General features: G+C 37.8%; 1 protein-coding gene across 4 annotated transcripts in view; it reads right to left on the minus strand.

Annotated features, from left to right (window-relative positions):
• PDE7B (phosphodiesterase 7B) overlaps positions 1-25,363 on the minus strand; it is a 367,442-nt gene that overhangs the window by 323,767 nt on the left and 18,312 nt on the right. The window contains exon 1 of one of the 4 annotated variants that reach the window (XM_027085677.1): positions 13,178-15,499. The exons of 1 other annotated variant lie outside the window; for it this stretch is intronic. In XM_027085677.1, the coding sequence (XP_026941478.1) occupies positions 13,178-13,198 (21 nt within the window). In that variant the 5' untranslated portion in view covers positions 13,199-15,499. Of the gene's footprint in view, positions 1-13,177; positions 15,500-25,363 lie in introns of those variants that run through there. 2 more of the 4 variants (XM_027085669.1, XM_027085647.1) reach the window with 2 other exon arrangements.

The following is a 25,363-nucleotide window of genomic DNA, read 5'->3' on the forward strand; positions in this document are numbered from 1 at the left end:
AATAATGTTATAAAGTGGGGAAAGAAAATTACCAATCTAGAATTTTCTTCCCAGGAAAAGTGCATGTAATAAAAAAAAAAGATAAATATATTTCAGATAGAAAAAAACAAAAAACAAAACTGAACCAAATTGTCACTATACTAAAGGAAATCCTATATGTAATCTCAGAGATGCAGGAAGGAAGAAGAGTATACATGACTGTATGAGACCATAATAACAATAATCATTATGGAGCTTAAATTACATAAAATTAAATACCTACAAACAGAATATAATTCTGAAGAGGCACAAAAGTAGTTAAGGTATTCATCTAAGGTTTTCAAATTTCCCACAAAGTGATAAAAGTACTAATTTGCATTGTACTTTCATTAGGTCAAAGATGAATCCTGTAACCTCAACAGTAACCAGTAAAACAATGTAAAAGAATGTAAAAATAACAAGCTAATAGGAAAGGGGCAATGTAATTACAAATATACTCAATCCAAAGACAGCAAGCAAAGAGATAAAAAGAAATATAGAACAGGAAGGGCAAATATTGGGTTGACCAAAAATTTCATCCAGGTTTTTTGTAAGATGTTACAGAAAATCCCGAACAAACGTTTTGGCCAATCCAATAGCATAGTAAATCAGCATATTTAACCTCAACTATATCATTATGACATTAAATGTAAAAAGACTAAATACTCCACTGACAAGACAAATATCAGACTGAATGATAAAACAATATTTACTTATCTGATGCTTGTAAAGAGAGACATCTAAACCATAAACATATAGAAAATTAAAGACTAAGAGAATGAGAGGTAAGTCACACAGACACTAACTAACAGAAAGCTAGTGGTACAGATTTTAGTATTAGTCAAAGTAGACTTGAAGGCAAAATCATTAATAGAGAAAAAAAGGGATATTTTATTATGAGAAAAGTTTCAATTCAACAGGATGATATAACAGTTCTAAATTTGTATCTAACCAAGTATTTGTCAACCTTTTTTCCATTATCATCCCATTTCCTTAAGCAGACTTTTTAGGTTTGTTTCTCCTAATCACTTCCTTCCAAAAGAGTTTAATACCATATACACTGTATATCTGTTTATGTACAGATTATATACATATGGCCCTCTTTGGAAGGCCATAGACCATTGTGATATGTATTGATTTTTTTGCTTCCTGAGAACCAACTATTAGATTTGAATTATTGAATTAATAATTTTCTAATTGACTTGTATAGAGCGCTGTACCTAACAACCACAGAATCCAAACTCATTTCAAATGTATATGAAACATTTATAGAAGTTGGCAATATGTTGAGTCATACAAATAAGATACAACAAATTTCAAAGATCTAAATCATGTATGATCAATTATGATCTATGACCATGGTAGAATTATACTAGGAAACAATGACAAAAAGATAACTAGAAAACCTCAATATGTCTGAAAATTAATAAATGCATTTCTAAATAATCTAAGTCCAAAAAGAAATTACAATTGAAATTGTTTTGAGCTCCCTGATGATGGAAACTCTAAATTTGGGGATGCAACTCTGTTAGAGAAAAATTTATTGGTTTAAATGTATTTATTCAAAAAGAAGAAAAACTGAAATGTTATGAGCCAAAAAAAAAAAAAAAACCTGAGAAAATAGAAAAAAAAAAAGCTCAGAAAAGAAGAAAAAAAGGAAATAATAAAAGACTAAAATTAATACATATAGACAATACATACACATAAATAAATAGGATTTAGGGCTTCCCTGGTGGCGCGGTGGTTGAGAGTCCACCTGCCAATGCAGGGGACATGGGTTCGTGCCCCGGTCTGGGAAGATCCACATGCCGCAGAGCAACTAGGCCCGTGAGCCATGGCCGCTGAGCCTGCGCGTCCGGAGCCTGTGCTCTGCAACGGGAGAGGCCACAACAGCGAGAGGCCCACGTACCACAAAAAAAAAAGAGGATTTAAAAAGTCGAAAGTTGTTTACTTGAAATATCTAATAAAGTTGATAATCCTGTCAAAACTGTTGGAGAAAAACAATAAAAACAGAAATGGCACAGTAAACTAATAGTAAAAATAGAAATTTAGACTAATATTAAAGCAGGGAATTATGAACAACTTCATGCTAATTACAAAATTTTGATAAGATAGTTGACCTAGAAATATACAACTTACCGAAACTGAAAATAAAAGTAGAAAACCTGAATAACCCATAAAAATTAGTGAAATTAAAACCGTAATTAAAATCTTGCCCACAAAATATTCCAGGACCAGATGGATTTGTTTACAATTTCTAACAAATATTTAAGGAATAACATGAATGTATATAAATCTACCTCCTCCAAATTTTTAAAGGGTAATATTTTCTAACTATTTTTATGAGGTCAATGGAACCTGGTTGTTACCAGAAAGAATAATTTTAGGCTAATTTTTTAATGAACATAGTTGCAAAATCCTAAAAATTATTAGCAATCCAGAAACAAAGTAATAATGGATTAAAAAAAAAAAAAGCATAACACATCATGACCAAATTGGGATTACTCCAGGACTTCAAGTTAGATTTGACATTGTAAAATCAGTCACCACCACAACAGAAAAATAGAGAAAAATCACATGGTAGATATCAGAAAGAACATTTGATAAATCAAATATTTATTCATGATAACTCTTAGCAAACTAGAAATAGAAGAAAACTTCTCAATATTATAGAGACTATAATACTGAATGACAGAATGTTGAAAGCTTTCCTTCTAAGACTGAAAATAATACATTACCCACTGTTACCTCTTCAACAATTTACTGAAAATCCTAGCCAGTACAATAAGACAAAACTGTCAGTATTAAAAAAGAATATATATGCCTACCATTATTCTTGGATAGCATGATTGCCTACACAGAATATAAAAAGAATCTACAGATAAAATATTTGAGAATTCCCAAGTGAGTTTAGTAAGGCTGCTGATAACAAATTGACACACCAACAATTAATTGGTTTTCTATATATTAGTAACAAAAAGTAAAAATTGAAATTGAAGAGATAATATTTAGAATAGCATCAAAATACTAAGTGTTTAGTAATATATCTAGCAAGGAATGTGTAAAATGACCACAAAGCAAGCTAGAAGATATTATTGAGAGAAATTAACAAAGACCTAAATAAATAGAGGGATATACTATGTTCATGAATTGAAAGACTCAGGAAAGATGTCAAATCTTCCAAAATTGATCAATAACCAAAATTTCATTTTTAGGTAAGAATCTTAAGTTAATTCTAAAATTTATATGGCAATGTAGAGAATGAAGAATGAACAAAATAATCTTGAAGAAGAGAACAAGAGATTTTATGAATGGGAGATAACATATATAGCAATCAAAGATATTAAAATATATCAAAAATTCCTATAAATTAATATATAAATGACTTGTTTAGACACGTCACAAAGAGGATATTTACATGGCCAATATATATGTGCAAAAGTGCTCAAACTTGTCAATAATCAGGAAAATGCAAATTAAAACCACCATAAGCTATCACTACACACCTCCTAAATGCTAATATGTAAGGTTAGTGAGGAAGGGAATTATCATACATACATTGTTGGTGGGAGTGTAAATTATTTTAACCACCTTGAGCAGTTTTGAATTTTCTACTGAGGTAGAACAGAAACATTCTCTGTGGCCCAGCAACTAATTCCTAGGTGTATGCTCAGCAGAAATACATGTACAGGTGTATCAAAAGAATGCTCAGGCCAGTATTATTCATAATATTAACAACTAGATAAAACTGAAATGTTTTTCCACAGTAGAATGGGTGAATAAATTGTTGCATATTCAAATAATTAGACACTATGCAATAATGAAATTAAACTAGAGCCATATGCAACAACCTAGTAAGTCTCACTGTATAATGGTGAATGAAAGAATGGAGGAGGCTTGATGGGATTTCTGAGGTGGCAATAATGTAATAATGTTCTATTTCTTGGCTTGGGTAATTGTTATATATTTGTTCACTTAAAATTAGTGAATCATTCTGTACATTTATATGTCGGGTATTTCTCTGTATGTGTGTTATAGCTTAAAAATAAAATAAAAAACTATATTTCTCTTAAATGTTTAAAACATCCAACAGGACTACGCCCAAAATAGTTACAACTCCATGAAATAATTTTTATAACTGTAAGCAAATAATACCAGTTGATACACACATGATGCTTACTACCTTTCATGCACCGTTCTAAGCATTTTACAAACAAAACTCATTTGATCTTCTCAACAACCTTATGAGGCAGATATTTTAAACACCTTCATCTTATAAGTAAGTATAGTGCGGGCCAGAGAGATTAACTGGCTTAGGATCCCAGAGCTAATGAATGGTGCCAGATTCTGCACTGTTCATCATTACGGTTACACTGCCTTTCAGAACAAAACTTCTGAAGTTTAAAGTGTCAGATTCACCCACTGTGGATGAACTTAAAATGAAATAATGTTTCCTCTATACACTGGAACCTCATATAAATAAATATATTGTGTAGATTGCTTTAACATTTTGAAATAGATATTTTTATGTTTTGTATAATAATTTAAAAAGACTTTTCCTAACTCATGCTTAGAATGATCGAAGATGGATTTAAACACAGTGCATTTGAAACGTATAAAAACAATAAAAAACTGTCATTAAAAAAGCTAGGGTTGAATTTCAACTCTATTAGTTTTAACTTCTGTAAACCTCAATTTCCTTGCCATTAAAGTGGGCATAATGGGGTTTCCCTGTTGGCGCAGTGGTTGAGAGTCCGCCTGCCGATGCAGGGGACACGGGTTCCTGCCCCGGTCCGGGAAGATCCCACATGCCGCGGAGCGGCTGGGCCCGTGAGCCATGGCCGCTGAGCCGGCGCATCCGGAGCCTGTGCTCCGCAACGGAAGAGGCCACAACAGTGAGAGAGGCCCGCGTACCGCAAAAAAAAAAAAAAGTAGGCATAATGAATCCTCTCCTAATAGGAATGTTGTAAGAAAGAAGTGACTTGACATTTGTGCCCTGAACTAAGCGACTAATTACATATGAAAGCTAATCCATCTGCGTGTGTAGTGAGTAAACCTTCGAAAGTTTAGAACATAAAGGCACCTCATTTTAAGTTCACATTTAAGAGACTTAAAAAGTCAAAAATGCTAAATAACTCGCCCAAAGTATTAACACTTAGTAAGGCTAGCATCCGGAGCTTGAACGCAGGGATTTAGGGTTACAAGGTCAGTGTTCCTTGAAAAAAGTTTGATTCTCATTTTTTTCTTCCTGCTTTCCCTTCTCTCTCCACATAAAATACACATTTTTATAAATTACATATTGTTGCCAATTAATTCAATAAATGTATCTGACCTATTTTTAAAAAGATTTACGTTAAAGGAGACATATTTTAAGTAGGCTATATTCTCCAACTGACTGTTTTTGACACAAATACCATTAAAAGTTTTTATAGGGCTTCCCTGGTGGCGCAGTGGTTGAGAGTCCGCCTGCCGATGCAGGGGACACGGGTTTGTGCCCCGGTGCGGGAGGATCCCACATGCCGCGAAGAGGCTGGTCCTGTGAGCCATGGCTGCTGGGCCTGCGCGGCCGGAGCCTGCGCTCCGCGGCGGGAGAGGCCACAGCAGTATATAGTTTTTATATACATTTGTCTTCAAGTTTGAGAAGGGTTTGCCCTCTCTCTCATGCACTCACAGAGACACTCAGGGGCAACATATTAATGAAAAAGAAGATAGTATTTTTCAATTACTTTATTATTAGCCATTGGATTACTTTTAAATGATTAATAATTTTTTTTAAAAATTAAAAAGGATTTGTAGAGAAAAATTTAGAATGTCATTCAAAACTCCTATCATACATTAAAAGCAGATAAGCAGTTGTTTCAGAATGGAGAGAGGGGTAGAGGGAGGGACTACAAAGGCACAGGAAAAAATTGGGGGGATGATGGATATGTTAATTATCTTGAATGTGGTGATGGTTTCACAAGAGTATCAAACTTATCTAATTGTACACTTCAAATATGTGCAGTCAATTGTGTGTCAATTATGCCTCAATAAGATTGTTTTAAAAAAAAAACTCCTATCATACAAATTCCGATCTGTTTTGTGTTTATCCCTTTTGTTTTAACTTAAAGATTGTTCTTTACTCCAAACACAATAAAAGTCTAGAAAAATAGAAAATAAAAATTACTAAATAATTAAAATAACTAATACTTATATTTTCCAAATCAAACTAAAAACCAAATTAAAATTGTTTTCATTTCATTGAAAAAGCAAGAAGACTAGTCTGAAAGACATGGAAATATACTATATTTCTATGACATGGAAAACAACTTTTTCCTTAAATTTAATGACCTTTTCTAAATCAAGGCATTCTTTAGACCTCTGTATTACTGCAGCATCTCCTTTTACGAGAATACATCTACACTTTTGTGAATGACTGAGTTCTTTCATCTGGCTGGACACAGTTGGCAAGTGGCATAATGGGAAAGGGAAATGAAAGTCTTTTTTTTGTTTCTCCTGAAAAACTAAGAAAGGTATAAATCATATTGAAACTGAAGCATTAGTTGCTTGTATTACTGCACAAACTACACATCTTAATACAAACAGTGTTTTCTACTGTTTTATGAATAAATGGTATTATAGCATACTTTAATTTTAAAAGTCCATGATGTGTGGTTTCCTTAAACACTATTTGAATAAATATAAATTGTGCATATTTAATTAATTTGAAAAATTAAACCAAATTGACCAATTCTAAAAGAGAAAATTTAGTTAAAGTGTTCAAAGCAATAAAATACATAGTCAAATATGTACATTTAGTTTATGGAGAAAGGTCTCAAATAGTTGGGCAGGCAACGGGCCAAAAAGTTTTCTTATGAAAACTTTGAAACGTCTATGAAAGCTGGAAGGAACTTTGAGCTTGACTAAGCCTCTCCTTTTGTACGTGAGGAAACTGGTGCCCTGAGAGATGATTGGCCCAAAGTTACTCACGCAGGAGAGCTGGGCTATCTACCTCCTCACTTCCTGGACTCTTTCTTCCGGGGCATGATGGCCTCCCTACCTGTGTTAAAGGCACACGGGAGAAATTCAATATGATTGAAGGAAGAAGCTAATGAAGCAATTAAAAAACAGAACTCTTTCTTCTTTTACTTTCTAATTTTCCTCTCAACTTTAATTTAAATATCACGCAGTAATAAATAAATATACATAATTTTTCCACTGTGTATGTAATAAACTTATGAGGAGAAAAGCTGAACAATTCTAAAGTATATACCTGAACAGATAGTCGTTCCCATCCCATGCTCAAAGTTCTCCTGCCAGAGGCTTCCACTGCTAAGTTTTTTATTTGAATTTCTAGAAATTTTCCATCAGTGTGTGTGAATGTGTATATGTAGTTATACAAATGTTAATGCAGCTTTTTTTCACTTAACACATCTTGAAAATCATTCCAGACTGTGCATGTAGATCTAGCTTATTCTTTTAAGTAACTATATAGCATTTTATTGTATGGATTCAAAATAATGTACTCAACAACTCGCCTATTATTAGTTTAGGTAGTTTCTGAGTTTTTATATTACAAAAAAGGCAAAAATAAACATAATTTGATATGTTCTTAGACTAAGATTTACTAGGGTCAAAGAATATGTAAAACATTGAAAATTTAGTATCTTTATTTTAGATATCAAATTTTGACCAATTCAGGTATATGTTAACCTCCTTATGTCTACACCTGAACCCATGGAAATACCTCTCACCCCAGACTAACCCTGGACCCGACCTCCCATCCCAGGGGAAAAGAAGAATGCTTTTTTAAAACTCAAAACTCTTAAATATCCTTCAGTATATTTAAATTATGTACAAACTCCTGTTTTGAACCGAATCCTTTTTTGTGTGTCCGAAGCAGTGAGAAGATAATGATGATTTTCATCATGTAGAAAGGATACCTTATATATTTATTTACATGTTAAATATGAATGTAAAACACAAAAGGTATTAATAAGACAAGAATCTGAGCAGGAATTTTAATGAAAAATTTTGCACATATTCACCAACAATTAGAAAAGAAAAACTAAAACAAACATTACTTCAAATTTTACAAAAGGAAACTCCATCAAAATCTCATTACCAATCTTAATTTTTTCCATCTTCTCCTTACAAATGCAAGAAAGAGAAGAAAGGGAGGCAGGAAGGAAGGAAGAAAGGAAGGGTGAAGGGAGCGTGAAGGATGGAGGGGGTATGTATGACATAAACTTTCTTTACTGGTATATTGACTAAGGCTATTATTTTCATACTTCTATACTGTATGCAAATAAATTTATAAAGCATTCATGAAAGGGTTTTGATTTTCAATACTGGGGTATTTATACACTAATATATTAATTATATATTGCTTAATAGACTTATGTGTGTTTTGTGTCATGTTATTTTTAGGTTTATCCAAAACTACAAACCCTGTCCCCTATTCTCCAAGCTTGAGACGTTATCTGTAAACCATACCCAGAGGAGATGCCAGAGGAATGCTCTGACCCAAGTAGGATCCAACCAGTGCCTGGATTAGAGTAACTCAATTGCATCAAATTCCACCAGCAGGATGAGGCAGCCACCTTGTACCATAGGCCCCAGGTCTCACAGCAGATACTCAATGGACAACCAAACCAAAAACATCTTTCTTCTGAGGATTCCTCCAAGTTAGTTATTATCAAGTTTTCAGTTATTCCCTAAAGAAACCAGAATTGGAGCGGAAGAGATATTAAAGTGAGATAGCACAGAAAATCTAGGACAATGATTGGCACTTAGGAAAAAGACACTTGTCACATTAAAGTCTCCAGCTACAGTGAACACAAAGCACATCCCTTTACTGTCTGAAGGGGAGCTACAGCCACAGAGCAGCACATCAGCCTCAGAGGAGAGAAAGGGGGCGAGGACAGGTGGTCTTCCCTGGGGAGCAATAGTCCTCCTGCAGAGAAATTCTCCAAAACCCAGGGACTTGTTTTTGTTTTTCCTTAGCAATGAGGGTATTTTGGAGGTGAAATTGCATAAATTTGGATAACTGAGTAAAGGCAAACTTTTAAGGGAAATGGTAGAAATAAAGGATGGGAGAGGTGGGAGAATAAAAAGAAATTAATGCTAACTAGTCAACGTTAATCTTGTCAGGGTGAAGTTCAGAATCTGGAAAGGAAAAAGGCATCCCAGAAGTATTCCAAAAGCCTCATTTTAAAGAGGAGGCAGTTAGGGCCTCCAAAGTTTAAGAAATTTGCCTTAACTCACACAGGTCTTCTCTGAAACTTCTGAGCCACTTTGGGAGGTTTCCTGCCACCAAGAACATTCCTGCGACACTACAAGGCATCAGTGGTCAAGCCCATCACAGCCTGGGAACCCTCCTTGCTTGCACCAAATGGCTACTGGAACCTGGGGCTGTTGTCAAAGTTCTCGAAGGACTCCTGCTTTCTGGAACTCCTAGGGGTTCCAAGTCCAAGTGATGATGGAGAAGATATCAGTGCACTGACTTAATTCACCATTTCAAACCTATACAGTAGCTTAATCAACAAAAGGGAAAACTTTGGCTTCCTTTCACATTATATTTTTTAAGGACAGCATTACAAATATATCATTTCAAAAGAATGACAATGCTTCCGTTGGTCATATTAAAGACTACAATAATAGGCGTAAATATCTATATAGATGGAAAATTTAGATTTTTTTCTTGAATTCAGTTGCATAAAGCCACCTCTTTTGTTTTTCTTCATCACCACCTCCCTTCCAAATTCTCTCTGTTCCTCCATTTCTCTGCCCAGGCTCCACTATTTGTTTAAGTTCAACCAGAATGTAAGTTTCCTGAAGGTTGTAATCATTGCTTATCTGTCTTTTTACTCACTTTGCCTCAGTAGACATAGCCCTTGACATGTTGAAAGCACACAGTAATTTTTTTTAATAAAGGTTTAACACTCACATTTTTATATACAAATGGAATTTAAAAAAAAAAACTCCAAATAAGAATACTGTAAAAAGTTTCATCTAAAAAAGGATTGTTAGAAATAACCCAATACAACCAGTTTCATTTACAGGTGATGAAACAGAGATCAAGAGTGAGCAAGTGGCTCAGAGTCATCCAACTAGTTAGATCCTGAATAAGGGTGCCCACTGGTCCCCTGCCTCTATCTACTGCTCTTTTTAGTGTGCTCCATGCAATCATTTTCTACGTACAAATTAAATCATCTAGATACCTAAGCGATTCTTGGGAAAGTATAACTACATTGATTATACACTAGAACTTTGACGCATTTTGTTGTACTCTTTGTTCAAATCTCTAACAATGCCTGGAACGTAGTAGATATTGTCAGTTTGGGTTTCTACATCCCTTTATCCCTTCTATCCCCCAAATTTCCATATTGACCACTTTAAAGATTGCTAATATACCAAGTATGCATCACCTCAGGGATCAAAGTTAGCATGTTGACAAAGCCACCTAGGATGCTGGTAAAGCCAATGGTCCTGATGCCTGTAAAGCACCCCAAGGCTTCCTCCCACAAGAGGGATGGGCGTGCTCCCCAAGACGCATTCTTAGGAGAAGTGAGGATGCCCAAGGGGAAGCTCTGAGGAGGAATGGGGATGCCACCACGGGGCGGCGCTGATAGAGAGGGTCTCATCTCGTTTCCAAATGCCACATCTCTTCTTCTTTAGCTAGACTTGCCTCCTAGAAGAGAGATTCCTACTTGTCTGTGAATTCTCTGGGATATACAAGCTGAATCCATGGCATGATGGAGTCTTTGGGTAAAAAGTTCTGATCATTGAGGGTCCTTCAAAAAGTTACCCCCCAAAAGTCAAGGTAAGTTGAACCACTTAGAATACCTGTTAGCTTCTACATTTAGATGTTCTAAAGTCTATTCTGATTCTTAATTTTGACACTTCATTTTAATATAATGAGGCCCTTTTAGTCTTGCTTGGGATTAGTTTACTGCTTAATAAATTCCTTCCAGCACTATGTTCTGTCAGTCAACAAGCAGCTTCCCCTGTGATTTGAGCCTGCTTAACAACAAATTCAACTTTGGAAGATTAATTACTAGGCAGAGGCATTTCCATGTGGTACATGCTCACTTTGAGGAAACTTGGTCATTTTACTTTTGCATCTGTTTGGGGTAACAAGGTTCTCTGGCTGAAAAGAACACCAGTCAATGTTTGCAATGTCTTCCTAAATAGATTATACTTTAGGTTGGACTAACACAAAAGCTTTTTGCAAAGACAGTTGAAAATGCCATATTTGAAATTTATTTAAATAATTTACAATATATGAAGGGTAGTAAATTCTCAGCAAACATTTTAACTAGGTATTTATTGAGAACTGACAATGAGTAACTTTGTGCTGAACCTCGTGAAAGGCCTTACAAGATGTACTGGTGCAATTAATTTCCCAAAGTTGGTGTCTGCTCCTGACACATCTTGGATTTTTCCACCCTTGCCCTACGTAACTTGATTCAAAGCAGAGTTTCTCCCAGCTAATTGGCTGACATATAGTCACCACTGATTTTGTCTCATGGTCAACTGAGTACACTCTGAAATCATACAGCTTACAGTGTCAGGTAAAAATCCTTACAAAGAGGATACAGACTTTGGAGTTGCAACTCGTCAACTCTGGGCTTCTACTTCAGACAAAAAGCGACTTCATTTTATTAGAGAAAATGTCAATCAAGACGTTACTACTGACACCCGTCTTTGTTTCACCAGCCAGTAATAAAAGATAAAGCAGAGGAAATGGAGGAGCTGCAGTTAGGCATTTGCAACACACAAAGTCCTTGTTTTCCCACTAGGCGCTGCAGAAAAGCAATTGTCCATTCACAGCACATCCTCTGCATTTCAGACCTAATATTTTTGCAGTTCTTAACTTGGTACATTACACTCTTATGAAGTTAATTTCATTAATTCTTTGAAATTCACTATGTGTTTTACACCTTGATTATTAATCTTACTGCTAACATGACCCAGTTTTAAAAATTTCTCTTAACGTTGAGAATAGAAACCTTTGGGAAAAAAATCAAGCAATTCTGGAAACAGTAATGGTTTCAAACAATCCTGTCTTACTTGCTATTTTATAACTTTGAGAAGGGTAATAAGGAAATCCATGTGAACCATATATTACTTGAATTGCTCTTACAATAACTGACTCTAGATAGGAATGATTTTTAGCAGGGGTCCCCCTCAACCCGTAATAATAATGTGTCACTGAAAACAATATTAGCCCTGGGTTTAATTGCCCTGCTTCCCACCCTGGCAACGTTTAGGGGTTTACTGTATATAAATGCACATGCCTGCCTTCAGGGGCTAAGAGGTTTACTGTAACATTTTAATAGTCATGCTGGCTGAACACATGAAGAACAGAATCTATAGAAGATTAATTAGTCCCCAGGCTCAGTCACTCAAGTGCCTAATTAAATATCTCACTCTGCTTTCAACTATTGTAGGAAAAGATAATTAGCAAATTTGCAGTGCTAATAAAGAAGTTTTATTCTCCTTTATAAATAATGAGATCTAAATCATTGGTCATGTAACTCAGTACCTGCATCTCCCCTGTTGACTTCTAAATCCAGAACATTTAAAAAAAATGCAACAAAATGATAAAGTGCATTTTCCTCAAGAGTTCATTTTTCTGACACACCTCGTATAGGTTTTTCTACCTTCAATCTCATTATTAGCTTCCTCCTCTCTTCCTACTAATTTCTTCATCTTCTATCAACCAACATGACAAACTCAAGAGAAAAAAGGATTTTCTTTTTCTCTGTTCTGCAACCCTCACTAATCTCTTTACCAATATTTTCCTGTCCTGTCCCACCAAAAAGAAAAATTGACTCAACTCTAAGATTTACATTGGAGAAGAAATATTGCATTCATTAAAAAAGAAGCCAAAGGAAAAAAAGCAACCCTCCTCAGGAGGGGCTCAAAGTGCAGCGAAAAGGCCAGAGTATCTCATTAGGCTGCTTGGAATGAAACAGTTAATTCAGGGTAAGTGATAATGTTTAGTCAGTTCGCCTAGAAAAAGGAAGGAAATTCAAAAGCTGGTTGCTGTAGTAACAATCACAGACCAAAAAATATATACATACAGGTTCATTTAAAATAAAACTCCTGCCATCTCTCTGTGACTCTGTTCTCTCAAGAAAAATGAGTTGCCGCTGAAATCTCTTGTACCTACCTCAACCATTAAACAAGACATTTAACCATAGTGGCAGTTCTGTGACCTTTGAATGCCGTGAAATCTCTGAGCGGTGCTGCTTGTTCATGAAGACTTGTGCTGCGGAATCCAGCAACTTCATCCAGGATTAGGAAAATAATTAAAAAAAAAAAAAAAAAGTAACACAAAAGCACACAGAGAGATCGGGGAGGAAGGAAGGTAGAAAGAAATTCTCTCTGGGTGAGTATAACACGTTTCTTTCTCCCAGGCAAGTAAGTGCTGGGATGGAGCCGAGCCTGCTGCAGTGCCCAGACCCACCGACTGGCTGGGGGAGCAGGCAGCCGGCCTGCTAGGCTGGGAGGTGCTGTCAGTTGCCACAGGCAAGGAAAAGCGGAGACCAATCGGCTTCAACTCTGGCAGCTTACTGGAGTGGAGCCTTTTCTGTGTCTGTTTCCTCATTTCAGGAGTGACGTCAAAGGGTTTAGTTTTCCTCTGCATGTGCTATTAATTTTAAAGTGCTGTGCTATGGGAAGAATGTGTGTGTGCCTGGGCACCCCGCTCTCGGGAGAACCCAAGAGACATTTTCTGTTTTCAGGAAAAAATTTTAACAATTGAAACTACCTTGTGGTGAGGTGTATCAAAAAAACAAAATAGACGAGAAACACTGAGCTAAAAGATAGCAGCAAGATTTATATTTTTCTCCAATGTGAGTGTATGTACTTTTGCCCACTTCCCAGCTGTTGCCTGTGTTTGAACTAATTCGCTTTTACCCTTACCTAAAAATGAGTTGTTAATCTTGAGAGCTGTGGAGGGAGACCTGCGCAAACGAGCTGGTGAACAATATTACGTGCAGTGAAAAACAGAAATCATGTTGATGCTGCTGGTCCTGCTTTCCTCTCTTTCCTCCAGCTTCTGTGGTGAAGCGTCAGGATTATTCATGCCAGGGAGATCCCGCCTGCAACTCCCCACAGAGAGTCATTCAAGAAGCAGGGCCACACAAGCGTGCCTGGGGCTTCAGCACGTTCTCTCCCAAAGTGTGCGAAGGTACAGTTGTTCAGGGCTATTTCCCCTACCAGGGCCCCCAGCTCATCTCTGTATTTCTCTTCCCACTCTGGAAAATCTCGGCGGTGGCCATCTGTTGTTTCTGCCTTCTCCATATCCTCTCCCTTCTCCCCCCGCCCCATTCTGCTAACAGAACCTCTTTTTTTTCTTCCGGAACCGTTCCCTCCTCTATCTAGAGATTGCATAGCCTTCACCCTAAGACCCTCCCCTCCAAAAGAACCGTAAGGGGCACGTGAACCAGACCGATCAATCCAATTTTTCCGTTGCTTTCGACACGGAAAATGTTTTGGGGTAAGCCCAACATTCGAGAAAGGTGAGTCCTTTTCCAAATACGAATGCTGATTCTTTGAGAAAGAAGGTATTTATACCTCCCTGCGATCCTACATGCTAGGGTTAAGCAAGCCGTAGTGCTTGGGGTTCCCCTTTGACGTTGAAGATACAGCAGTGAATGAAACAGGAGTTTACATTTTGGGGCAGAGGGAAGACAGGCAATAAAAAGAAGTAAATATATAATGTCAGTTGATCATAAGGGCTTTGAAATAAAGGAAAGTAAGGGCACGGAGGTGTGTGTGTGCTGTTTCAGGAATGACGATCAAGGAAGCACACCTTTAAAGCAACTGGGAGCAGAGGGCTGAATGCAGTGAAGAAGCAGGTCACCTGTGGCGCTGCATGCCAGGTAGGGAAGCAGTGTAAAGGCCTGAGACAGGTGAACGCTTGGCATATTCAAGAAACAAAAGGGGAACTAGAATGGCTGGAAGACAATGAGCAAAGGGAAGAAATGAGTTCAGGGAGATGTGTCTGGGACAAGATCAGGAAGTATCTTACAGGCCATGTAAAGGACTAGAATTTATTCCAAGATGGAAAACCTATCAAAGTGTGTTGAGCTATGGAAAGCCTAGGATCTGACATAAATTCTATGGGATTTCCTCTCTCTTCTGAGTGGAAAATGGCTCTAGGGGAGCCAGGGTAGAGGCAGGGAGACCAGTAATGAGGCCATTTGCAATAATGGCTTGAATTTGGGTGAAAGCAGTGAAGGTAAGAGGGCCAGATTCTGGAGGATGTGTGTGTGTGTGTGTGTGTGTGTGTGTGTGTGTGTGTGTGTGTTGCCTGTATGTGCACATAGAATTGGCAGGATTTCAAGATGTGGGGTGTGAGAGAAAGAGAGGCATCAAGGATAATTCCCAGGATCCTGGCTTGAGCAAATTGGAATAGAGTTGCCACTTACTGACATGGGGGAGACTAGGGGAAGAATCTGGTTTTGAGGTGAATTAAAGAGTGGTTTTGGGGCTTCCCTGGTGGCGCAGTGGTTGAGAGTCCGCCTGCCGATGCAGGGGACACGGGTTTGTGCCCCGGTCCGGGAAGATCCCACATGCCGCGGAGTGGCTGGGCCCGTGAGCCGTGGCCGCTGAGCCTGCGTGTCCGGAGCCTGTGCTCCGCAACGGGAGAGGCCACAACAGTGAGAGGCCCTAATACTGAAAAAAAAAAAAAAAGAGTGGTTTTGGACCTTCGTTCAACAGCGACAAATATTTATTGATTGCCTACTCCGTATCAGGCACTGTTCTAAGTGCTGGGGATAAAGCAGTGAAAAATACAAACAAATTAACGAAAAAGCTCTTGGCCTCATGAAACTAGATTCCCTAGATTCTTCTGAGGGAAGACAGACTATAATAGGATATTGAATAGTGATAATATCGTGGAGAAAAAAAATTATGATAAGGAAGGGTTACTGGTCAGAAGGGGAGGGGGCTTGCAATTTTAAATTGAATATCTAGGGAAGGTCTCACTGCAAAGGTGATATTTGAACAAGACTTGAAGTTGATGAGGAAAGATGTAGGGAAAGTGTTCTGAGTCGGGGGGGGGGGGGTGTCGCAGGTGAGCAGGAGATGGCAATAGGCCTAGTGGGCGCAGATCATGTAGGGCTTTCTTGGTCATCCTAAAGACTCTGGCTTTTACTCTGAAAGAAGCAGGGTTTTAAGCAGAGAACGGAGGTGATCTGACTCGCATTTTAACAGACTCACTGTGGCAGCTGTGTGGAGGTCAGACTGGAGGAAGGGGAACTGATGGGGGGTTTAATGCAATAAAACAAGCCAGACATCATGGTGATGTCGACCAGGATGGCTTTGGTGGAGGTGGCTAGAAGGGTTTGGCTTCTGATTATATCTTGGTGTTAGAAAAAGTAGGGTTTTTTAAATGGCTTGGACACTAGGTATTAAGGGAGGTAGATTAGTGAGAGGAGCCAGTAACATTTCCAAAATGTTGGGTTCCATTAAATGGAAGAATGGAGCTGGCATTGACCAAGAGACAGTGGGAAGAACAGCCTTTGTAGGGAAGATGAGGCGTCTGACAGTGAACATGTTACCTTTGCCTATAAGATAGCTACATGAATATACTGAAAAGGTAGTTGAGTATACAAGCTTAGAGTTCAGGGGACAGTTTTAGACTACAGATATAAATTTGGAAGTCGCTTATATTCACGGTATTTGAAGCCATGAGATTGGATATGGTTACCAAGGAAATGAGTACAGACAGAAAAGCCTCAGGTAGTCTAAGTAGTCAGGAACATGAGGAAGACCCAGTAAAGGAGACTGAGAAGGAGTCTCCAAGAGTTAAGAAAAAACCTAAAAGGGTAATGTCTTGGAAGCCAAATGAAATTTTCAATGATGAGTTTTGCAAAATGAAAGTTAGATGAAGAGTGAAAATTGACCCTTGAATTTAAAATGTGTAAAATCATTTGTGCGCTTGACAAAATCAGGTTCAATAGGCTAGAAAGGGTGAAAGATCAAGAGAGAATGGAAGAACAACTGGAGATAGAAAACTATTCTTTCAAGGTGGTTTTCTCCAAAGACAACAGAGAAATGGGGCAGTAATTGGAAGGGAAAGTGAAGTTAAGGAAGCATTGTTAATATAGGAGAAATATCAGCATTTTGTGTGCTGTTCGAAAAAATCCAGGTGAGAGAAACAATGTTGAAGAGAAGAGAGGGGGAAATTGTTGGAGCACAAATGGAGTGTGGGATAGGCAGAATGGCCCTCCAAAGATGTCCACACTCTAGTCCCTGGAATCAGTTGAATATATTATATTACATAGCAAAAGGGAATTTGAAGATACAATTGAGGTACAATTGAAGATACAATTGAAGATACAATTGAGGTTATGGATCTTAAGAGAAGGAGACTGTTCTGGATTATCTGGGTGTGCTCAATCTCATCACATGAACCATTTTTATTGGAGTATAGTTGCTTTCACATGAACCATTAAAAGCAGAGAACTCACTCTGGCTGGAAGCAGAAGACTGATGCCGCAGAGTAAGTTAGAGAAATTCCAAGTATCAGAAATATTCAGCACACCACAACTGTCTGTGAGATGTAGGGCCCATGTGCAAGGACCAGAGAGAGGCCTCTAGAATCTAAAGGCCATCCCACTGATAGCCAGCAAGGAAACAGTCACCTTAGTCCTATAGCTGCAAGGAATCGCATTCTTCTAACAACGTGAATGAACTTGGAAATGGATTTTCCCCCAGAGCCTTGAGAAAGGAACACAGCCCAGCTGATACCTTGTTTTCAGCCTTGTGAGACTCTAAGCAGAGTACCTAGCCAGGTCCATCTACAGATCCATGAACTAAGTTTGTGTTAATTTATTACAGCAGTGATGAAACACTAATTAAAAGTGACTGGCTTTAGAAAGCAGCATGGATGATTCATCCATAGAAACAGAAGAGAAGGCCGAGTAAATGACAGAGCTAGTGCTGGGTGCATTGTGGTGGTATCACAAGATTGTGAACGGAAGTTCTCTGTAACTTCTAATGTCTCAATGGAATGAGAGTTAGGAGCATTGACTAAGAGAAAGGATAGGAGAAGTGGTGGAGGTTTGAGGAGACAATATGTGAAGTAGTCATCCAGAGAGTAAAGTGCAGGAATTATCAAAGAAGTGTAATATAATGATCAAGAGCAGTAAGGGCATATTTGAGTTCAGTTGTCATGACTTAAAATGATACCACACAGCATGTGATCTTTACAATGTGCATGAGACATCGCAATGGAAAGACCACGTGGGCAATTTAGATATAATTCTGGAGAGCCAAGGGCAGATAAAATGTATTGAATGCCATGGGTGAGCATGAAATCACTTAGGGAATGAGAAGAGATTCAAGGTCTAAACTCTGGGATCTCCCAATGTTTAGATATTGTGAAGTTGAGGATGATCGGAAACCACAAAGGAGTATCCACAGAGGTAGATGCACAACCAAGATAGTGGTGTCTCAGAATTCAAGTTCCAACAGTCAGTGCTATGGACTGAACTGTGTCTCCCCTGTCCCCACTCCACCCAAAACATATAGTTATGCCCTAACCTCCAATGTGACAGTATTTGGAGTTAGGGTCTATCAGGAGGTAATTAAGGTTAAATGAGGTCGTAAGGGTGGACCCTAAATCCAATAGGTCTGGTGCCTTTTAAGAAAAGGAAGAGACACCGGCACTCTATCTCTGTCTACCATGTGAGGATATAGCCAAAAGGCAGCTGTTTACAAGCCAGGAAGAGAGCTTCCACCAGACATCAACTCTGCTGGCACTTTGGTCTTGGACTTCCAGTCTCCAGAAGTGTGAGAGAATAAATTTCAATGGTTAAATACCTAGACTATGATACTTTGTTATACAACCCGAGTGGACTAACCCAGTCAATCATGTGAGTCAATGAATTCTCTTTCTTGCCTGCAGCCATTTCAGTTGGCTCTCTGTTACTTACAACAGGAAGAGTCCTAACAAATTCAATATACAGTGTCAATGTTTCCTGGAGGTGACTCTTCTCTCCCTGATATAAATACTACAGCACTTGCAGCTCAAGAAAACTTTAAGGATATATCTATATCTATCTAACCATCTTTACCAAACAGTAATATCCATCTGAGACTACTGTGTTTAAAAATACTAACTGGTTTTCTCAGGCATCAATATTTAATGCATACTTTGGAATGTTCTTTGAAACACGATTTGGAGTGACCACATTTTCTACAATTTATTAGGTTTTTTGTTTGTTTGTTTCTTTCTTTCTTTTTTTGCGGTACACGGGCCTCTCACTGTTGTGGCCTCTCCCGCTGCGGAGCACAGGCTCCGGACGCGCAAGCTCAGCGGCCATGGCTCACGGACCCAGCCGCTCCGCGGCATGTGGGATCCTCCCGGACAGGGGCATGAACCTGTGTCCCCTGAATCGGCAGGAGGACTCTCAACCACTGCGCCACCAGGGAAGGCCCCAATTTATTAGTTTTAAAAATAATCTTAAAGGACCCACCTAATTTCAGCCTCTTCATTTTCTTCCCAAATCCCCTTCTTAAATAGCCTATGACTCATAGAAATGACCACTCTTAGTCATTTTCTCTGCTTTACAATTCAACTCTCTATTTTCTCTATTAATAGAATAGAAAATATGATCCTTCTCTTGCTGCATCTCTAGGAAGATAAATTTCTCAGTGACCTTATAGATGTTAAATTTGTTCTAGAAATACTGAGTATATATTACTGGCAAAATCCAGTGCTATATGTTCAAGATACTATTGGGGTCAACAGGGATCAACAGGATGTGATCTCTAACTTTAAAAGGTATATACTTGGCTTCAAAAAGAAGACACATGTTTTTTTCATAGTGATGTCATAGTGATAAGAGGAAAGATGCAACAAGTGCTCTTAAAGTAGAAAAGATACAATGGAAATTCAGTACAATACAATACAATACAAAGAGAAAAGGGAGATTACTTTTACGTGGGGGAATATGGGAAGACTTTGCATAATGTTGGAGATTTCATCCCTCAACATAATGTGTGTCCCGGATAAGAAGACACACATTATGTTGAGGGATTGACCTGTACGTTAAATATAATGGGAATATGAAAAGAATAATACATTGTAACCCCAACATGGTAGATTAGTGAAGAATTACAGAAAGTTAAATCTGGAATCTGACTTTTACTGATTAAGGAATGAGGGATTACTAAAGGTTTGTGAATAGGGAATTAAAATAGCACTAGTGTATTATCAATACTATTAGCAAAATGGCCTCATGCTGGATACAGACATGGTGAGTACAATATGGTGGAATATGTAATGTGAGAGGGGAAGTTCAGGGTGATTTGAGAGTATGTAGGAGAGAAATCAACACCAGATCTTTAAATCAAAAAGACTTCTCCCTGAGGAAAGTGACATCTGAGATGAGGTCTAAGGGATAAGTAAAAGGTACTCTGGTAAAAAGGAGGGATACTTGAGATGATTAGGAGAAATGCCAATAAAAAGAGGGGGTACCAGGGATGCAAAAATATTGCACGCTGAGACGATAACACAAAGACAGACAGGTGAAGATGAGCATGGTTCATTCTAGGGACCAAAGCGAGCTCAGTTTGGCTGTAGTGTAGTGAAGACACTATGGGGACTTTTAATCGTGTTAAGAAATTTGGACTTTGTTCCAAGAGAAATGGGGATATAGGGAAGGGTTTTATACAACAAAGAACATGACCAAATCTGTACTGAAGTATTAGTTTATTGAAATATTAGTTTGACAGTTGTGTGGAGACCGGAAGAAGGAAGTCTGGAGACAGGAAGACCAGAAGAGAAAGTATGGTGGCTTGGAATAGGGTGGTAGTGATGTGGAAGGAGAGATAAGAGCAGATTTAACAGTTGGCTAGGAAATGTCATCAATAAGATTTGGTGATGGATTGAAGGTAAAAAGATGAAAGATTTACTGTGAGATGAGAATAAGGAATGAGACTGTCAAGGATGGCAAGTTCCAGGAGTGACAAATGGGTGCCACTTGCTGGCAGGGAAGATAATAAGTTCAGTTTCAAACTTAACATCAAAGTGAAGATGGATATGTTGTTATAAAACTCAGCAGAAAAACTAGGCTAGAAGCTTTCATACCATGATACTGGTGAGAGAAGCCATATGAGTGAATGGGATCATTCAGCAAGTGTGCCTAGTGTGAGTCTGGGGAAAAACTGAAAAGGAACCCCCATATTTAAAGGGTAGACAAAGGAAGAGAAGCCTATAAAAATATGGACAAAGTGGTAACATGAGAAAAAAAGGAAGAGAATGTGACGTTACAGAATCTAAGGAAAAATGTGTTTCAAGGTGTAAAAATGTTAATCTGCTAAGAGTGAAACAGAAGAACACCTTTTGTATCTACTAAGTGGCTATAAAAATTATAACATTATGGCATTGCTGTAGACATAAAGAAATAGAAAAATAAACCAATGGAACAGAATAAAGTCTGAAAGAGAATCAGTGTATACACCAAAACTTAGTACATGACAAAGATGGTGTTTTAAATGAGTGGAGAAAGAATTTACTTAGTAAATGATGTTGGGACAAGGCCAGCCATTTGCAAAATACAACATCCAAACAAGTTAAACTTAGATTTATTCTAAAATCCATTTACATATATAAGCTACAGTTAGTAAAGACTTGAGAAACCAAAATGATAAAGTTGCTGGAAAATATATGACTGGATATATGTGATCTCAAAGTAGAGAAAACCTTCTTCAAAAAGACAAAAAAGCAAAGACCACAAAGAAAGTTGATAAAGTATCTTACAGCAAAGTTAAAGTCTTCTGCATGATCCAAGACATTAAAATAAAGTTAAAAGACAAGGGATAGATTTAAAGGTATTTTCAACCTACATAAAACATATATAATATGCATTGTAATGAACATATAATATATAATATTATAGATTAATATATCACTCTCAGATTTATAAACCAGAAAAGAAGGTCTGGGAGAAAAAAGGAGCACCAATATTTAAGGGGTAGGCAAAGGAAGAGAAGCTTGTAAAAGGTAGCAATTTAAGATGGGAAGAAAGAAAGTTGTATCACAGAACCCCCCAAATGTGTGCTTTGAGAAAGGTAAAACAGCCAGGGTTTCAAAATTCAGATGTTTTAAGACTTTAGAAAGGTAAGATGGGTATAACCCCTAACACCCTCAGGGGGTCCAGGGCAGCCCCTCAGCCTCTCAGCCCATCTCTCCTGGTACAAAGCCCCCAGGCTCTGGTCCTCACCCTCGTGTCCTGGACCTGACCCTTTGGGCACACGTCACCCTTCCAAATCTATCAACTCGCCATTTCGGTCAACTGAACCTATATTCCATACCAACCTCTCCTTTCTGTTTCATTATAATCCTATGTGCCAATCTGAATCCTTCTCCTTGTTGGTGATAGAATAGTGGGGCAGTAAGAGCACATCTTAATGCCTTTGAAAATGGAATTTTTACTTCTTTACAGGAAAGCTATTGGTAAGCATAAAGTAAATAATATTTACAAATATTTATTGAGTTAGGCGTCTACTATGAGCCAGGGCTTATATCATCGACAACAAAATACATTAAGAATGAATTACTTAAATTTTGACGAGAGAGAAATATTGCCCCCTACCAGATTTCCTCCTATGCATTTAAAATCATCTTCTCTTTTCCTTCTACCACTACTCTCCTTTCACCAAAACTGTTTCCTAAATCAGTTTTTGGAGATCGTGCCTCCAAAGTGCTAATTCAGCTCAGAACCATGGCAAAAACATCAAATAGAAAGACTGGAAAACAAGAAGTAAAGAACTTCTAAACACTACCATTTAATGTTTAACATTAACCATTCCCCACCAGGGCAAATTTGTAAATTACAATTTAGCTTCAATTACACACTTCCTCCTGTGTAATTGGACTCTTTCTCAGCCTGCAGGCATCAGGAGACATTTCCTGCAGCTCTGCCATCCTCGCCTTCATCCAGCTGCCTTCATCCAGCTGCCCGTGAGCACACCTTCTTGAAGGCAGCTCCTTGGCAGCATTTTCGAGCCCAACTCTTCCACTCATCTTCCACCCATTTTGGGTCCATTTTCCGTTCCTCTTACCTCTGCTGTCCATAGTGGGAACTGTTACCACATCATCAACCAATTTTCAGAAAGTGTCTATTGTGAATGTAAGCAGTTATCTGATAACCTACTCAACACTGAAGTTTTTATAGGAGAAAAGAAAGGTTGCACCATGACTTCTATGGCTATTTATTTTTGAAATGGAATTGTCTAATCTAGAGACATGTTATGGGCTGAATTGTGGCCCCCAAATCCAGATGTTGAAGCTCTGCCCCCAGCACCCCAGAATGTGACTGCATTTGGAGCTAGGGCCTTTAAAGAGGTAATTAAGTTAAAGTGAGGTCATAAAAATGGGGCCCCAATCTAAAATCAGGTGTCTTTATTAGCAGAGGAGATTAGGATACTTACAGGTATAAAGGGGACAACGTGAAAAGACATCCATCTACCAGCCAAAAAAAGCCGCCTCAGAATAAAACCAACCCTGCTGACATCTTGATTTTGAACTTCTAGTCTCCAGAACTGTGAGGAAATACATTGCTGTTGTTTAAGCCACCCAGTCCGTGGTATTTTGTTATGGTAGCCCTAGCAAACTGATACATAGCAGAACATAGGTCCTATGGCAAAGACTTTGGGGAAAGTTGTTTCCTCAAACACAAGAGGTAAAGGTCCTTTGTATTGGGCAGCTTGTGTGTTTCTTTTCATTGTATCAATGTATATTTTTGCAAATGTATGATTTACATTTTGTTTTTCCTATTGATTAAATTTTTATATTGCTAAAATTTTTGCTTTCTGTAATACAGAAATTATAATTTTAAAGTCCTAACATTAAAAATAAGTTAATGGTTAATTACTTTCTTTGCATTGTCATATCAGGATTCCTTTAAATCGCAATTACCCTGGGAACATTTAAAATAGAGATTCCATTTATAAAGGTTTACTTTTATGCATTTTTTTTTAAATGCTGGAATTTTTTGAGCTATTTATAAAAGTGACCAACAGTAAGAATAATTATTACTGCAAAAGTTCAGATTCATAATAAAAATTTTAAAACTAAAGTTTGATTATTAACCTTATAGGATTCTCTAAAATAGCAAGCTTGCATAAGGGCATTTAAAATCTGAATTCCATTTAAGAAAAGTTCAACTCACATATTGTTTTTTAGTAGTCTTCTAGTGAGCAGAAAAACACTTTATCTGTATTTTAGGAAAGCACATACACATCTTTCTTAAGTATTCAGTAATATATCGCCATTAGGTAGTAAGCTTTATGAGGTCATTGAACCAAGTCTAACTAGATATGTTATATGTTCCCGGCACCTAGTACAGAACCTGATGCCATCAATAAGTAGCTCTCTTTGATGACTGAATTGATGAACAAGCGAGAGTAGGTGGAGAATTAATGTGTGTCAAAGGATGTAATTTAAAGAGACTAAAAGGAGGTCCTTACGACAGCATATCCAGTAACGCAGGAGCAGTTAAACTCTGCTGGGAGTCCAGATTATGTGAACCCAGGGAAAAGAAACTGGATACTTTATTGAGTGGCCAAGGCATGGGGCTCTTATTTTACAGGAGGACAAAGGTTTTGATGGGGAGGGGCAGTGGAACAAATATTCCACTGAGCATTAAACTAAAGCTATAAGAAATTACGTCTCAGGGAGTGTTGCTAGCAGCCGGAAACTCCACCTTTACATTTATTTTGGGGACCTCAGAAGAACAATGGAAATACATGCAGAACTGGCATAATGTGGGTGTAGACAGTAAAATGAGAAGTAGATAATTCTAATGATAGCAAGCCAGATATTTCCTGAGGAATAGATCCTTGTATTAGAGGGGCCAATTTATTCATCTCGGGTCTCTTAACTCAGTGTCACTAACTGGCTTTAACCAATCACTTAAGAAATAGAACAAGTGTGTACATCTTGCAGCTTCATGACCGAGGAGATGACTAACTTTTAATATTATCAGAGCTACCCAGATATGGCTAAGTCCCTACCACATATACTACAGAATCCCTCTGTTAAAAACCCCAGGGGTGTGTGATGACTTCCCTCTTTAGATTTACAATCACACTGTGGTGATTTTGAACATTTATCTGAAGAGAGCGGCAAGTGGAGATGCCCGGGTACAGTGTGGATCCTGCCATGTTGGCTATAACTCATGTATTATGTAAAATTTATTTTAAAATGTTTACATCAAGTAAATCACATTGAAATTAATTTTGTGACATGAAAGCTATTTCCAGTGTTTACTATGTGAACATACAGACACATGCATACAACATTTTCAATGCCTAGAATGGCTCTTTCACCTTA

The sequence above is a fragment of the Aethalodelphis obliquidens genome, unplaced genomic scaffold, assembly GCF_003676395.1.
Source record: "Aethalodelphis obliquidens isolate GAN/ISIS:26980383/991018 unplaced genomic scaffold, ASM367639v1 scaffold3, whole genome shotgun sequence".
In the NCBI taxonomy this organism is placed as follows: Eukaryota; Metazoa; Chordata; class Mammalia; order Artiodactyla; family Delphinidae; genus Aethalodelphis; species Aethalodelphis obliquidens.